The 17,938-nt window shown below is 37.8% G+C and overlaps 2 protein-coding genes across 2 annotated transcripts; one reads left to right on the forward strand and one right to left on the reverse strand.

The window, feature by feature from the left end:
- Positions 1 to 1,474: 1,474 nt before the first annotated feature.
- On the reverse strand, positions 1,475 to 5,317 carry cfap20 (cilia and flagella associated protein 20). The gene is made up of 6 exons (XM_028460822.1): positions 5,066 to 5,317; positions 3,784 to 3,863; positions 3,384 to 3,495; positions 3,116 to 3,304; positions 2,039 to 2,152; positions 1,475 to 1,966 (listed from the first exon to the last, which is right to left on the reverse strand). Exons 1-6 carry the CDS (start codon positions 5,147 to 5,149, stop codon positions 1,964 to 1,966), a joined length of 582 nt encoding a protein of 193 aa, XP_028316623.1. The 5' UTR covers positions 5,150 to 5,317; the 3' UTR covers positions 1,475 to 1,963.
- A 4,298-nt stretch (positions 5,318 to 9,615) lies between these two features.
- LOC114472373 (G-protein coupled receptor 20-like) lies at positions 9,616 to 17,264 on the forward strand. Its single transcript, XM_028461627.1, has 5 exons — positions 9,616 to 9,760; positions 11,723 to 11,920; positions 12,826 to 13,100; positions 15,504 to 15,636; positions 16,540 to 17,264. The coding sequence occupies exons 2-5, from the start codon at positions 11,735 to 11,737 to the stop codon at positions 17,149 to 17,151; spliced, it is 1,206 nt and encodes a 401-aa protein (XP_028317428.1). The 5' UTR covers positions 9,616 to 9,760; positions 11,723 to 11,734; the 3' UTR covers positions 17,152 to 17,264.
- Positions 17,265 to 17,938: the final 674 nt, after the last annotated feature.

Genomic DNA, 17,938 nt, shown 5'->3' on the forward strand with positions numbered 1-17,938 from the left:
GTCCATTACTGAAGGAGAACCTGAAGCTTAAATATAATTTTAAAAAACTATTTCTTTACATACATATTGAGAGTGAATCTATAATATTAATATACATAGATGTTTTTGCATTCGTAAGATCTTTTTAATGCTTGTTATAGTTGCATCCCATTTCCTATGAGACATAAACTTGTGTCGGTCAACAATTATTTTTTGTAGGTATTTGGTGGAACATGCGACATATGTTTATCACTAGCTTTTGTCATACTGTGTAGACTGGTAAAATTTTGCATATTTTCAATAAAGATGTTGGTATCACATTTGTGACTTTTCTTATTAGTTGAACATGTGTTCCAGTCCCATGGATGCAGAAACAGGCCAATAATGCTCAAGATGGCGCTACAGCAAACCTCTAAAACAGTAGTTCCCACACTTTTCATGTCACATACCCCTTCAGACATTTAACCTGAAGCCATGTACCCCCTACTCCTGCACACTTAAAAAAAACATAATAATGTAATGTCATATACAATGTAGCCCTACAGTGAATTTTGCCTATCCTGTGGAGGAATAATATATATTAACTAAAATATTTGCATTTCCTGAAGAAAATGCAAATGAGGATGCAGGTGCTGGCCTGCGTCGCACTGCATTAGCTTATCATTAGCATTTGTATCATCTAACATTAGCGTTAGCCTCGCTATAGCATTAACCTAGCATCATCATTAACATAGCAATAACATTTACCTAACATTAATGACCAAGTATGAGCTTTAACATAGCATTATCATTAGCATAAACCTTGCATCATCATTAACATTAGCATAGCATTAGCCTAGCATTAATATTGACTTAGTATTAGCTTTAACATAACATTATCATTAGCCTAGCATTTGCATTAACCTAGAAATAGCGTTGACCTAGCAATGGCATAACATAGAAAAAGAATTAGCCTAGCAATAGCATTAGCCTAACATTAACATTGACCTAGCAATCACAATAACCTAGCATTACCATTAGCCGAGCATTAACATTTAACTGCTCTATTCATATTCTAGTTTCCAATGTTGTCATTGTTTTTCATTTTCATTCACGTACCACCCCCCATGACAATTTGCGTACCCCACTTTGGGCACCCAGGCTCTAAAGTTCACAATTAGTTAAAATTTAAAACCATTAAATCAACCATGTGCGCTACAGATTTGCAACTTTTACCAAAATGTAGCCTGAACACTCAAGAAAGCTTTGTACATTCAGACCTATTGCAATATTATTATTTACAGTATTTTTTTAAACTAAAACGTATCTCCTCCCACAAATTTTGCTCAATTGACACCAAACTTGCTACAGCACATCTTCAGACTCTCCGATCCACACAGATTTTTTATTTTTTGTCAAAGATTGAACCAGCGGTGCATCAAAATGTTTGACTGTAGATGGTTTTGTAAACATATACTTTCTAATTCAATGACGACAGTTTTGGAGGCGTGGTAGATGACGTTTGGAAAACATCTGAATTTATTTATCTAAAGAACAAAATATGTTTTTTTGCAGCATCATGATTGAATTCCGCTCTCATGCAAACAATTGGAGTCGAAGCAAAAAGTGTTCCTACTTATGAAGCTAATATATCATTGTTAAAAACCAATGACCAACATCTCCATGCTGTCTAGGTGCATTTTTTGCAATTTAGAATTTTTGTCTTGATGACTGAATTTTTGACAGCCATTTAAAATCTGCCTTTAAACGCTAACAGCTGCCGTCTTGCACACAGGTGGCAGACGTAGTCGATTTGTGATATTTCCAACTCAGTGAGTTAAAGCAACGGCTGTGTTAGAAATGGTATACTCTGTACTAGTATGTGTTAGGTCACGTTTCTTCAATACAAAACACTTTATTGTGCAGAAAAAGACACAAAGCGGCACTCGAAGCTCCATAATCACTAAATTCTAGGGTCACAGCAGGAGAAAAGGTCCAGAGGCTTTTACTGCAAACAGCAAAGAGAGAAGCGTTACACGGAGGTTAACGGCTCGTTCATGAACGCTGATGCTACACTCACCTTTGCCTTTTGGTTCTGAACTGGCAGGTAGAGTTTGAACTCAGCTGGCAGCTCGTCCTCTGAGTAGAGCCGGTCTGAGAAATAGACCCTCCGAATGCGACAGTTTGCGTGAATCTGATGGAGAAACCCATCAGTCATGTGCAACAGCAGGAAGAAAAACTACATCTAATGTGTTATAGTAGTCAGGGTTGAGGTCAATTATAATAGTTATCGCAAAATTAATAAATAATTACAATTATGGCGTATTCATATTTGTAATGGTAATTTTAAAAACCTGTTGCTGTTGTAATCATAATTGAGTTTAGATAATTCACTTTGTAATTGTAATTTCCATGAAACTTCTATAAAAATGTTCACTTATAATTTAACGCAAAACTACGGAACCACGTTACAGTTCAATGTACAGTTCTAAACATATGTAGTTAACAATTATTAAAATGTTTCATATCAAGCGTTCCCACATTTTAACATTAAAAAAAAAACAATATGAAAACCTATATATTGATTAGGAAGCCAAACAACGTAACCAATAGATAGGAAAGAAATTAGATGATAAATATTTCTTTTTAGTGTATTTTACAGCTGATTTAGGACCCGTTATCATAAGAGATGCTAACAGAAAGCTAACACAAGACGAAGGTTAACTTTTATTAGGTTATTTATTTCAGGCTCAGTAATTGTAATTAATTGTAACTGAAAATGTAATTGTCTTGCTGAGGATAAATTAATATTGTAATTGAATTGAAATTGGGGGAAAATGCAGGTAACTGTGATTGTAATTGTATTGTAATTGAACATGGATGATTGAAAACATAATTGTAACTGAAAAATGTAATTGACCCCAACCCTGCAGAAAGCTAACACAGGAGGATGGTTTAGTTTTATAGGGTTATTTATTCATTTAAAAGCTCAGTAATTGTGATTAATTGTAATCAACATAATTCTGGGGATAAATAATCATTGTAATTTTAATTGTAATTGTAAAAAATGCGGGTCAACGTAATCATGATTGAGGTGTAATTGAACACGGATAATTGAAGATGTAATTGACCCCAACCCTAATAGTAGTGCACCAACCTGCACTCGTAGAGTCTCTGTGTAATTGGTCCCATAAGCCCGCCGGGTGAAGTCTGACAGGTTGAACTGGATCTGGTTCCATCCGTCGTCCAGCCTCATCGGCATCGTACAGATGAACGGCTTCACTCGCGTCGTGCTCTGATAATTACTGGCACGGAATCGCCGCCGTACATTTTTGTCATCTAACACCTGGTGTTCAGTAAAGACACGGTTGGTTAAGAAGAACCCTGATGGATCAACACCATGTACGACGCGCCTGCTTCCCTACCTGAACTTCAAATGTAAAATATTTCTTCAGGTTCTTTATGATCATAACCAAGAACGGAAGCTTTATTCCAAGGGTCTTTTTCGGGTCGGCGGGACACGTGATGTATGTCGTGCTGTTGGTGAAACGAAGGTGAAGTGAGATTCGTTAACCCTCCTATTGTTCTTAAATATAACACATTTTAGCCTTGGGGTCAATCTGACCCCTGGGATATTTGGCTCCAGAAAATGATTTTTACATACATAAATAACCCCTTGATAATAAAACCTTGACCTGTTATGAATAGTTTTCATACAAAACTTCTCAAATTTACTAAACCCTATTGGTGGTGATGATATGATCTTTCCTACAGCGCCACCATCAGGTCAAACATTCAGTTTTCATCCAGTTTTTGTGGACCCACCTTACGTTCGCTCCTTCCACCTCCAGAACCATAGAGTGAATGTCGTTGTCAGTCACTTTCTTGATGTGACCATTTCTCACCTGTAGGAAAAATAAAATAAATAAATCAAAATAGGTTGAGGTTTGCTAACAATCTGAAGTGGCGTGCCAGAGCTTTGTTTAACAGTCAGTGGAGAAATGATGACGAATGCTTAACAACAGCTCAAAGATTTTAGGAGAAAATTTGTTTGGAATTTAAGCTGTGAAACGTTGGGTACAGCAATGGATAGAAATTTGGCAATATGTACAATATAGTTGAAGTCTCCACCTTTATTAATAATACAATTATTGCCTGTGTTCATATGTATACAGGTAATTATAACTTATATATGGGTGTTATACAATATCAATATATGTACATTGTTTGTTAATAAATGTATGCATGCATGCATATATATATATATATAAGTAGCTCACAAATAAATTCATTAGTTATAAGAGGGATATGATTAAATAAGTCAGACGTCTTCCTTTTCGAAAACGTGTAAATGTTTTATTAAAATCCTCTTACTTTGTGTTTTTGGCTTGTTTTGGAAATTACCTTGTTTTGGGACATTCATTTTAATAGTATTATTATTATTATTATTATTATTATATGTATTGTTTATGTTTTACACGTTCAAAAATAAATAAATAAAATAAAATATTCAAAAATATAAATTGTTCATAGAAACGATTTATTGGAATTAACCAGAAATTAGGACTCATTTTCAATAACTGCATCATATCCAAACGAAATATTTATAGAAATAAAAAATGTAAATAACAATAATAATTATAAAACATTTTAACTGGGGTTGCAAAGTTTTCACTTTTTGTTACCAAGGTCTATAAACATGTTGAAGTCTAAAGAGACCAACATGTATATTTTTTTTATCTAATTAATTAGCTACAGTGTATTTTTCTTCTTCTTCTGTCACCTGTGTGTAATTTTTAGCTAACATTAGCTTAGCTACAGCACAACGTCACACGAGCTCACTTAGCATGATAATTATAACAGAGATTAACTTGCATATTAGCCCCATTTATTAATACAGGGACGTTTATAACACATACACACACACACACAAAACAACTTGTAAATACAAGACAGTATTTATTCAGGCTCGTTGAGACATCACTCATAACACGAGACGTGAATTTATCGATATAATTATGTGGAAAAGCTGAGGGAGGCAGCATAGTTTTAAGCTAGCTAAAAGAGCTAAAGTGGACACTGTTCCACAGTTTCGGTCTCTGCTTACCTTCTTGTCCCATATTTGGAGCGGTTTACTTCCAATGCTATAAAGAATGGAGAGAAATCCGCTTTGGAACGTGTTTTTAAACATGTTTGCGGCTCAGCAGAGTCACGGAGAGTCCGAGCTCGTTTGTTTGAGTCCAGAAAACGCGTTGCTACGAGAGTTTGACACACGGTTGCTAACATAGATATATGGTTGCTATGCTAACAACTCATCTGTTTGCCTAATCTTTTCATGGACCGGATCCTTTCAGATCCTCAAAGCATGCGCGCAGACTACGTCACTTCCTTCACTCGCAATTCTTACGACAGAGCTGCTGGGACGATATATTTGAACGTAAACTGACCATACGACGTTTGTTAAATATTTTTAATAGTACACATTTAAATACAGGACTGTTTTGCGGTGTTTTTATTTGTTTATTTAAAAAAAAAAAAAAAAAAACAGATAAAAATACAATATACAACATTGACATCCAAAAACCAAACAGAAAATAAGATAAGAAACCAAAATAAATCGGAATTCTATCAAATCATACATTTCTAATTATTTTTAAATAGTTCGTGTACTATGTAAAAGGTTGAAAGCCTGCTGTTGTAGCGCGCATGCGTTGAAAGGATCTGGTCCGTGAAAGGATTGGGTAGTGACATGTATATCGTTTCCCTTTTTAAGGAAATTTGACACAGGATACATATTATTTTAAAAAAAAATTGAAATGTGGAGTTATATATGCTCTTTCTGTAAAATGTAGATTAAACTATAGAACTTTTTTTTTTTCTGTGTCCAGCTTTCTCTCAATCTTTTTGGTCAAATATGAATTATTGGATTTCACTAAAATTAACTTCCAAACTTCGAAATATAACATATTACCACAAGGACAATTTGGATTCTATCATATTCATTGTGCAAAATGGAGAAAAAAAACAAGCCATCCTTTTCTGGATTTATCAAATGATTTCAAACTGTTTTGTTTTTTTCCGCCTTGGAGAAACTTCGATTAATATTTTTATATTCATATTCATATGTATATATTTCTATAGCTCTTTTGTTTTCCTTTATTGTACCCCCTTTTTACTTTTATTTATTTTATTATTATTTATTTTTTGCTTCTGAGGATGTTAAAAGTGGAGTTTATTATCCTCATCGAGAGTTTGTATTTTTTTTTTTTTTTAAATGTTAAATTATTATTATTTTTTTTTAAATGTATCTCGTTTTCGTGAAGTCTTCCTCTGCTCATTATTGGTGAAGGAAAGCTTTACTGCCACCCAGTGGGGAAACAGTGTATCACCAAAACAAGCATCTGCCTCTTCTGTATTTTAACATTTGAAATAAATAGGTTCGTATTTTTACATTTGTTCTTTTATATCAAAAAATAATTCAGCAGCCAAACAATAACATGCGTGACACAAAACACTGCACTTTTTGCTGCTTTTGATTTATTTCTAAAAAAAAAAAAAAAAGAGTAACGATCAAATAACAGATCCAGCATCTTTTTATCAGTAACATCTGTTTTCACAGTAATCTTTTACATTTTTTAAGACCAATCTTTGTGTTTTTTTTATAAACCTTGGAGGCACAACAAAAAGACCAAGATTGCTCCTTCTCAGCTTGAAGAAAAAATCAGAATTAGGGATGTACGATACGTATATGTAATAATTTCTACAGACTTTAAACAGACTGTCAGATACAGCTGGGAAATATGTCTCTCGTCTTGTCTTTTGTTGTATTTTCCTGCAATGTTGTCATTTTTTTTGTATTTTTTTAAATATATTCTTACTTTTGTTTTGTGTATTTTTCTGTCATTTTGTACATTTACTTTGGGGGCCGCACGCATGTGGCCAGTTGCCCATATCTGGTCTACGAGAAACTGTAAATTATCTAATGATTGCAACAACATCTAAAATCCTCATTGATCCTCATTAGAACAAACTGAAATAAAAACACTGGGGCAAAAAATGAGAGCACATCTCTCAACGATTAATATATACATTATACATTATGTGATAAACACAGCGTACATGTCACTGATGTGTGTGATTGTTCACATGCATATGATCGTAGACAGTATTCCCATCTTAACTTTGTTTACTATAGAACATTCAACGCGTGCAGTTTAACACATGCACAGTTTGAACAACATTAAAATGACGCACGGTGGCTTAGTGGTTAGCACTTCCGCCCCACAAGCCCTGGGGTGGACACTTGGGTCCTTTCTGTGTGGGCTTCCTCCCACAATCCAAAAACATGACTGTAAGGTTGATTGGAGTCTCTAAATTGCCCATAGGAGTGAATGAGAGAGTGAATGGTTGTCTGTGTCTGTGTTGCCCAGTGATGGACTGGCGCCCTGTCCAGGGTGTACCCCCGCCCAGCGCCCTATGAGAGCCGGAGATTGGCACCGGCAGACCCCCGCGACCCTGTTAAATGGGAATAAGCGGGTATGAAAATGGATGGATGGAAATTAAAATGAACCACAACACTATAATACATCATCCATTCATTTTCTGACCTGACGAGAGCAGAAAGGAATGGTGGCAAATGTAGGAACTTGTTTCAGTCTGCAGAAGTAAATCAAGTTAGAACACACAGAGAACACTGACGTAACTCGCTCATGAATTTATTATATGTTAGTTATAGTTAGCACCCTGTGTGGCGCGGTTTAAAGTGCTTGAAATGATAAATTAAAGCTTTGTTTTGATAGCTTTATTAGCAAAGGCTGCATATTCGCCTCAGTCATTGTTAAAATACGGCAGACGCGTTTGACGAGGACCTAAACAAACACCTCTTTCTTAAGGAATTCTCAGGGAAAAGTCAAGAAAAATAAGTAAAAAGTTGGTTCTAATTGACTTAAAGGTGGAATAATACCACATTTGTGTTAAATATTGTGTATAAAAACTTTCAACACAACTGAAGATTTAGGAGGGACGTAAATCTTCTCCGACCCCAGCACTTTAAACAAAATTAAACATATAATAAAGGTTTTGAATGTTTGAATGGGCCCTGCAGGAACACTCAGTCAAACATTTAACGGGCAACTCAAACACATCGTCTCAAGCAGCCTGTAAATTCCAAATGTCCTGCTTAAGATTTATAAAAACCTGATGGTAGGTTCTAGTTAACTGGTGTGCAGCAGGTCACTTCTTCTTCTGCACTACAACAGTTTGACTGTTTGACAGGAACAAGTCCATCCAGCCTGTTTATCTGAGGCTGCTTTAAGAGGTGCACTTTTATCTCCAAATAACTTCATACGTCCCTCAACAGCTCTGCTTCATTTGTTTTTTCCTACATGTGTACCGTCTTTCTCTCCATTAGTGCAAATGTTCTCCACGCTATGGTGAAGTTACGTCAGCCGGGCAGGTTTGCAAACACATCTACAGGCATAGTTTATGTTTCTCCTCCTCCTCTCTTGTCTTATTGAGTCGGATATACACAAAGACAAACAAAGTGTATGCATGGTTCCTTGGAGTGTTTCAGTGCTGGACCACCTAAGAAACAGCAATATATATTTTTCGAATGGTTTTTAAAGAAGAAAAGAAAGAAAGAAAGAAAAATGAAAAATGTCAACATTAATGTACCCAAGCTTGCACTTCCACTTATAAATTATAACTGAAATATGAAAGGTATCAACAGTATCTTAGCAATAAGTGACAGATACTTAAATGTCCCTAAATTTTAGATTTTTTTGACCAATTTTTGTTTAATTTGGGGAGATTCGGGAGTAATGTGAGATAAATTGCAGGGTTTTTGAAACATTTAGAATCCTCTTAACAAGTGAAATGTAAATTGGTAGTTTACACAATAATTCACGTTTTCTCTGTTATTTTCACTTTCTCTTGCAGGTCGAATCGGATGCTCTGAAAGGCCGGATTCTTTGAGTTTGACACGTGTGCTTTAAAGAAAAATATTACACAAACAACCAAAAAACATCTGTATTTTTGGACAATAATCCCAGTTTGTGATCTACTGAACCATTCTCAACCAGGAAATAACTTAAGTCTAAAATGTGATCACGAAGAAAGGGAGAAAATAGCGTTGCTATGACGAGAAAATTGAGATAAGCAAGAGCACTCAGAGAGCGCAAACCACCGCCAAACACCAAATATACTCTCTGCCAGATACTGGTAGTTATCTAAAATCTATAATCTAGATCAATGATCCTGATCATGGAAATATGACCATTCACACTTTAAAGGCTTGGAAGAAATACATTTAAATCCCCATTAATAATGATACAGTACAGTAGGTCCAAATGTGTGGGCACCCAAATATTTGGTGAAATCGTGATGAAATGCTGTCAATTAGGATGAAAGATTGTGATTTTTTGATTGTTGAAACTGATCCAGAATCAGTATATTGATCATTGATCTGATTCCCCTTTAGAATGTAATTGAATCTTCCATGGTGTGAGGTCTATATTTGGTCAAAGTTTTGTCAAAAGTATTTTCGATAAATTAATAAACAATGGTGAAAAACATTACCACAGAGGATCAGTTTGGATGAAGATGAGAATAAAGATGAAACTAATGGAGGAAAGTAGGAGGAGACGTTTGAATCCACGTCCTGCCTTAAGTTCTCACTGCCTCCCTTACTTTAACAGAAGTGACCCAGAGGACATGAGTTAATTCACTCCGACTCAAACTTTTAGGAAGTTCCATCTTTATTGACTACAGGTTGTCTTCTTTACGTCTTTTCTGCCTTCATCAGGTACGTAACTCACACGTTCTAAATTCACAATATTATCATTAAAAAGCAGTTTAGTCTTTATCTCCACCTCCTACTGCGTACGTTTCAATATCTTAAATAAGAATCAACCACAGCTGGCAAAGCTCATGTTGACTTTTTAACTATATGTAAAACAATGCACACATTAAATATGTGTGTGCATGGTTGCATTGAACTGAAAAGAAAATATTAAACATAAAGTACATATTAGCTAAAGTGTTTCGCTTAAATATTTACACCAAATTATAATCTCTGTTTTAATCTTTTAATAATTAATCTTTGCTTCATTTTCAGAGTAAACTAAAAGACAGTCTTGCATATGGTGAACAATGACAATCAGCAATTAATACGTGTATTTCCTACACTGTGATACTGGAATCCTATAATGTCTTAAAGGGAGTTAAAATGATGCCAAAACCTCATAAACACACAAAACATGTTTTACTCATGTGCAAAAATTCTTAATAAAAAAACTTGGAGAGGCTTGCAAATATAAAACATAATTCACAAACTAATGCGTTTTGTTTTGCCAATAAGAAATGTACCCATCAAACAAATACAGCCTGTTTCGCAGGTAGAAAAAAAAACATCTCTTGAACTAGAAACTAAAATCTTTCAAGCACAAAAAAAAAAAAAAGGACATTTCTTTAAAAGTTTACTGGCATGTATGTGTCATGTTATCCAACAGTTTTTTGTTGATGTGAGGTGTTTTTTCCCGTGTGATTTTTCACCTTGCAGATCCACACAAATTCCGTCAGAATCACACACATGCCCTGTTTTGTATTATTTATTAACTTTTTGTTTATGTACTTGAAATATTTTTCGTTTGTACAGGAGTTGACGACATGTTTCTTTGTGTGTGAAACAGGCTGTATCTGTTTGATAGGTATGTTTCATATTTGCAAAACAAAGACATTAGTTTGTGAATGACGTTTTGTGTTTGCAAATCACATATTTACCCGCCATCGGGTTTTCTACACAACAAGTGAACAAATTATGAACCTCTTTTAAAATATACATATTTTTCAAATCTACAGTTCAAGGAAAACTCGTGAATGGGTTTTGTGTTAACTAACATGTTAAAAAGTTCAAAGAATCCCATGATGCTTTGCAGTGTGTCCATCAAGCCTTCCTTTACACAATGTCATGTAGCTCCACATCCATAAAACACCTTTTACCAAATCTATTTTAGGATCCCTGTGAAACATTAAACATGGACCACTTTAAGGGAAATAGGCCCTTAATGAGTTAAATAGCTGCCACATATTAGGGCTGTACTGTTTAAAACACAAGTTCATGTACTGGGCTTTGATGATATCACATTCGTACATTAAACATGACAACATAGATGCCTGTGAAGACTGGACTCAATTAAAATGCACCAGTCAACATTACTGTGGATTTGATTCAAGCTAGATTTATAGAAATCTGTAATGTTGCACAAAATACATAATTGTTACAAGAAGGTACAGAAAAGTAATGTAAAAAGAAGTGAAACCCAAAGCAAACAGAGGCTTGTGACTCTGTTTTTTTTTTTTTTTTTCATAATCACACCAAATATTCCCAGTTTGATTAACACCACACTCATTTTCTATATGCAGATGATATGATTCTATTCAATTGACATATTTCCTTGTATGTTAACTTGTCAGTTATTGTTGATTTCATCCACACATTGAGACATTTTGCCTTATTCGGATTTGAAAACACATTAAACAGTATTGTTGCAAAGAAGGAAGTGATTGAGATATCAGTGAACTTAATTGGTTAGTGTTAAGAACGCAGGTTTAGCCCATGGCCATACATTAGGAATCAAAATGCAGTTATTTCCATTTTCTACCACAGATAAAAAGTAATCGCAAAATTTGTGCTTACATGATTTTAATCCCATTAAGTAGGATTTTTACAGAAGTAAAATTACTAATATAAAAACTTGTCTTTTAGGTAAACCAAACAATGAAGGGCCTTACCACCAGCACTAACTCCAGTCCCACTGAAGAGCCCTTCCTCCCACTCTTTGCTCCATACCTGACCAACTGTAGCAGCTGGGACCAACGGTGGGGAACACCATACCTGCACCGAATAGCCCACCTCGATGTGCAGTTCTACCATGATTTCTACACTGTATGGGTTTGTCTGATGGTGAGAGAAAAAACCATCATAAAGTTATGGCACTTTGAATGTTGCTTTTACATGTTGGCGATGACCTGTATAAGCTGGATTAGGCTACTGTATTAGTAATAGATGGATGGATAATAACTATATCATCTATTGTGAGTGGACAATTAGCCTTTTTTATATATTAGTCTGCTGCCTGTGATTTTGTGCGGCCCCCAAAGTCACAAAATGACTCCAAAACTGCCACAAAATTACAAAAAATACACAAAATCAACAGAAATACACAAAAAGACAATAAAAATATACAGAAGGACAACAAAATATACAAAAATACATCAAGAACACAACATTACTCCAAAAATAGCACAAAAAAAAAACATTCCAGAAACACCACAAAATTACAAAAAACAACAAAAATACACAAAATCACTCCAAAAAACATACAAAATTACAAAAGACATACACAAAAAGACAATAAAAATATACGAAGGCAACAAAATGTACATTACTCAAAAAATACACAAAAAAATTCTCAAAAAATACACAACAAAAATACAAAATAAATTACTTCAAAAATACACAAGATGAGAAAAATACAGACAACTATACAAGAAAAAATAGACCGACATAACTCCAAAAACTCAGAAAATGACAGCAAAAATACTCACAAGGACTCAAAAAATTAATAAAGCAACAACAAAAAGACAAAACAAACTCTATGTTCTTTCCTGTATTAATGCTCAGATTGCATGGTCATTATTCTAAAAGCTGATATAAATGTTGATACTGTACCCCAGAGATCAATCACATTTTTTTTGGCCCCCACTGTAACAAAAGTTACCTATCTGCTCTAATTAATAAAAACTTTGTCCTATATATAAGTTGTTCCAATGCAGCTCCTGAACTACGAGTTCCTCCTCTGTCTACAGGTGTCCAACTGTCTGATGCTGCTGGTTGGCGTAGCCCTCAACAGTCTGGCTCTGTTTGTGTTCTGTGGAGCCTCCACCCACCCTTCCTCCTCCTCCTGCTCCTCCTCCTCCCTGGTCTTCACCATCAACCTGGCTGTGGCAGACCTACTGGTGGCTCTGTCGCTTCCAGCTCGCATCGCCTTGTATCACAGCAGAGGGACCTGCATCGCCTGCTCCTATGTTCACACCTTCAGCTACTTTGTCAACATGTACTGTAGCATCCTGTTTCTGACCAGGTGAGTGCTGAGCCATCCTCTTCGTCATGGTCTGATGAGGATTATAATCAGCCATTGTCACAGATTACACTGGTATGGAAATATGCTTGAGCATAAATATGATATCACTAATATCAACCATAGTTAAGTTCTCAAGTTTGGAGTATGCATACTCAATTTTGGTTTACAAATGTGCAAGTACACTTTCCAAGTCAAAAGTGTCACGTAAGCACTATATGCTAAAAAAGCCAATCAGAGTGCTGGATTTGGTTATAATCCCTCCTACTTCAATTGCATTAGCTATACTCGTACTACTAGTGAAATTTTGAGAGTACTAGTAATACTAGTAGTACGAGTAAATAGAAATATTATTACTAAAGTGCGTGAGTAGACCTTACTATTAAAGCAAAATCGTTGACCAGTAGACATTTTTGTTTTACTAGTAGTACTAATCGACTTAAAGGCACACCGCATACTTTTTGACCTAAAGAGTTAACCCATATGAGTTATTTTAAATGACTCTTCAGGCCAATATACAGAACTTGACAGTATCAATGCTCCGAACGGGGCTTCCCTCTTGAAATACCGCCTATGTAAGTTTTGAGAGACGCACCGTCTTTGGCCAGGTCATATGACCTGGAGCATGCCTGGAGAACGTATCACTTTACGGCAGTCATGTGACCACAGGCTCGGATATACTCATTGGGCTAAGGCTTTTGCTACTATTTCATTTGCTACTTGGTCATGATCGAGGCCAGCAAAATATTTAAAACTGCTTCTGAGGAGGCTAAATAGACTCCGCCGAGATCCGGCCCCCTCCGTCGACCCGCCTTCCGCCCGGTGCTGGACACCTCCTCGTATACGCCGGGTCGCCCGTCCCACGTTCGTTCCGACCCCGGCTGATGACGGCGGCAAGGCCAGGGAGTAGGTGGGGAGCGCCATGTCATTGGCAAGGCCAGAGAGTAGGTGGGGAGCACCATGTCGTTGGCAAGGCCACGGAGTAGGTGGGGAGCGCCATGTCATTGGCAAGGCCAGAGAGTAGGTGGGGAGCACCATGTCGCTGGCAAGGCCACGGAGTAGGTGGGGAGCGCCACGTTGTCAACAAGGCCAGGGAGTAGGTGGGAAGCGCCACATCATTGGCAAGGCCAGGGAGTAGGAGAGAATGCCACGTCATCAACAAGGACATACTCTTTCCAGGTGAGAAAACCAAGTAGATGCACGCACAGGTGTGGAAAATGTCTGTATCTAAAATATGGAACTGAGGTTTCCAACTTAAAGAGTAACTAAACCTCTGCTTTCTCCTGACCTGCCACTAGGAGGGAAATTCAAAACATGCCTTGATTATGGGCGGGGCTGCTGGAGCATCTAAGACACACCCAGTCTATCTTATAAAATCTCCAATGAACAATCTATGCTATGTTCACTAGCTACTCATTACTCAATATATTCACTCTTCTCTCAATCCAACCTGCTCACCACAGATTGCAGAGCCCACAGGTCATCTGGCATACTGGGCATTGACCCAAAGTGGGCTGGTTCGGTCATCAACAAGGACAGGGAGTGAGGGGGAGCGTCACCGCCGCATCAGTGGCCCTCCTCTCCCCGCCGCTAGCCCAGCGCCGCTTTGCACCCCAGCCCAACCGTCCCAGCCCTTGGAACCAATCCTTATCCCAAAGTTACCGGTCAACTACTGTCTGCATACACAACCAAAAGACAAGGGAGTCTGGCCCGACTGACTGATTGTTGGTTTTTGTGACAGTGCTGCAGTGCTTGAGGCCACTAGGGGGTGCTTGACGTTACAAGTTACAGGTCTAGTGCCCCAATGGCCAAAAGTTACATAGTGTGCCTTTAAAATGTGCTTTACTACTAGTAACACAAAATTGTCTACTAGTAGACTATTTTACTTTACCAGTGAGTTCTACTTGTGCAATAGTATGCAAAATACTTTACTAGTAAAACAAAATTTTTGTGTACTAGTATTTCTAGGCCCCGCAACCCTGAAAAAAGTATTACTAGTACACTACATGTAAAGCCAAATAATTCCCTTGTAGTACTAGCAGACCTAATGCAAATGAAGTAGGAGGAATCATAACCAAATACAGTACTCTGACTGATTGTAATAGGAAGTCTGAATTTCCTTTTCCCCGCCCCCTCATTAGCAAATAAGACTTAATTATAGTTGGCCTACTCTACAGGTGACACATTTTGCTTTACAAGTAAAATGTGCTTGAGTACTAGTAAACCAAATTTGAGTACCAACTTAACTATGGTTAGTATCAAATTAATGCTCATACGCCATTCTGTATTTCAGGTAACAGGCACAGGTAAACGTATCATGAATGGCCTCCATACATGGGATTAATGATACAGTTGTAGTTTTGAGTTTCTTTGAACTAACATCTCATCTCTCCACGACACTGTCAGTATCTGTATCGATCGGTACCTCGCTGTGGTTCATTCATCCAGTACGCTCCATCGATGGAGGACTACAGGAGCAGCCAGGTGTGTCTGTGCCATTGTGTGGGTCACTGCCATCGTGGTCACATACTCTTTCCAGGTGAGAATACAAAGTAGATGCACGCACAGGTGTGGAAAATGTTTTTATCGATCTGAGGTTTCTAACTTAAAGAGTAACTAAACCTCTGCTTTCTCCTGACCTGCCACTAGGAGGGAAATTCAAAACATGCCTTGATTATGGGCGGGGCCGCTGGAGCAACTAAGACACACCCAGTCTATCCTATAAAATCTCCAACGAACAATCTATGCTATGTTCACTCGCTACTCATTACTCAATATATTCACTCTTCTCTCAATCCACCCTACTCACCACAGATTGCAGAGCCCACAGGTCATCTGGCATACTGGGCATTGTCTCGGTGGGCCGTTGACCCAAAGTGGGCTGGTTCGGTCTGCTAATTTTCTTTTGACGAGGCACAAGTGGAGGCAGTCATGGTAAAAGGGGCCAAAAATGACAAAAACATGGCAAGAAAATAGTGAAAAGTGAGCGAAAATCAGTCAAGAGTGGCCAAATAAAGAGGAACCAAGTGGTGTGTAAAGTCAAAGGGTAGCTTAAATGGGCAAAATGTGGAACAAAAAGATGCAAAATGTTGGTGGAAAAGGAATCAAGTGGTATTTATTGGTATTTACATAGCTAAAGTCTGAAAAAAGTGTCAAAACTTTTTGAAATGGGACAAAGGAAGTTGCAAAATGGCCAAAGAAAATAGGAAAAAAGGGGTTAAAAAGTTTCCCCTTTTAAGGTTTTTTGGAGGAATACTAAGGAAATAGACACAAAGAGCCACATGTTGAGCATCCCTGACTTAATAACATGGCGTCCTCTGATAATGTCGTGGACTGGTCTGGATAGAAAATGCCAGGGCTGAGTTTTTATCCCAGTCCAACCCTGTCTTTAAGTTTAACAGAATGATGTAGAGTTAATAAACATTCAGATCTTTCTTCTCAGACGACGACGTTGGGTTTCAGCTCCTCCTGCGTGCTCCTCCCAGCTCACTTCTACCTCACCATCCTGGAGTTCCTCTTCCCGCTCCTGGCTGTGGTGGGCTTCACTCTGCGAGTCACATGTTTCCTCTCCACCAATCACGGCCTGATGCCTCAGCAGAGCAGAGCCAGGAGGACTCGTGCCATCAGGCTACTCGCCGCAGTGCTGGTGGTCTTCACCGTTTGTTTCACGCCTTTTCACTTGCGTCAGGTGCTGGTTTACGTGCGGGTCAGGTTTGCCGGGGCAGCTTTAGGGCGAGGCACTGAACACGTGCTGGCCTATCACATCACGGTGACTCTCAGCAGCCTGAACAGCTGCCTGGACCCCGTGGTGTACTGCTTTGTAACGGACAGCTTTAGGAGGATGTGGAGGGCCAGGTGGAGGAGGAGCAGAGCGAGGGAGGTCGAATGGGAGATAAGACATACAAGTGGAGTCGATGGAGAGAGGAAACCAGTTCGTAGATGTGGTGCAGCGATGGCAATCGCTCACAGCGTGGCAACACTCACCGTCACCGGCACGGCCTTCAGAGCAGAAGGAAACCCTCCAACTGGTATAAACACAGACATAGAGACATGAACGTGTTTGAAAAGACAAACCGTCGCCTTCAACATAAAGAGAACAAAACACTACACTCTCAGGACTCCACCTTTCCAAGGTTACTGAACCACGTGTAGCACAATCAAAAAAACATGCACATCCCTTTGAAAGCAGTGTGCTGGATCAAAAAGTCAGCACAACTGTGTGGTTCGCTCCAAAAAACATGACGTTCCGGGCTGGACGCCCTTCACATGTTATTGAACCACGTGTACCATTGAAACTTGAATAAAGCCATCCGACATTTCAGCTGCATTGTGGGATTGTTCGAAGATCCCGGCAACATAAATACGGCTTTGAATAATAGTCAAAACTAAAGAAATACCGAATATTGAGGATTCAAAGCCCTGGGAAGTGCAGCAGTTTAAAGAACAAGAGTTGATATTTATCTGCAAGCTAAAGGATGAATTTTAGTTTTATAAATAAGACCAACATTACGCCGTCATTAGCTGTTATTAGCTAGAATAAGGTGAAATGAAGGTTGCCATTAATTGTTGTTTGCTAAATGATGACACCTTTGGAGCTATGTTGGCATTTTTTTGGTGAGGTGGAGGGATCTAGTGAGGTTAGGACTAAATGTAAGGCACGGACAACAGGACGTCTTTACTGTCAAAAAACCTATTCTATTTAAAAATTCCTCTTAGTATATGTGTATACACATTTTTATTTTAAAATCAAAGGTTATACTAATTTCAAAATTAATCCGGATGCAGGAGGATGGTTAACGTGCCCTTCACTCGCATACTCGTGTTGCAAAAACGGCAAAAGT

Source organism: Gouania willdenowi, chromosome 11 (genome assembly GCF_900634775.1).
Source record: "Gouania willdenowi chromosome 11, fGouWil2.1, whole genome shotgun sequence".
In the NCBI taxonomy this organism is placed as follows: Eukaryota; Metazoa; Chordata; class Actinopteri; order Blenniiformes; family Gobiesocidae; genus Gouania; species Gouania willdenowi.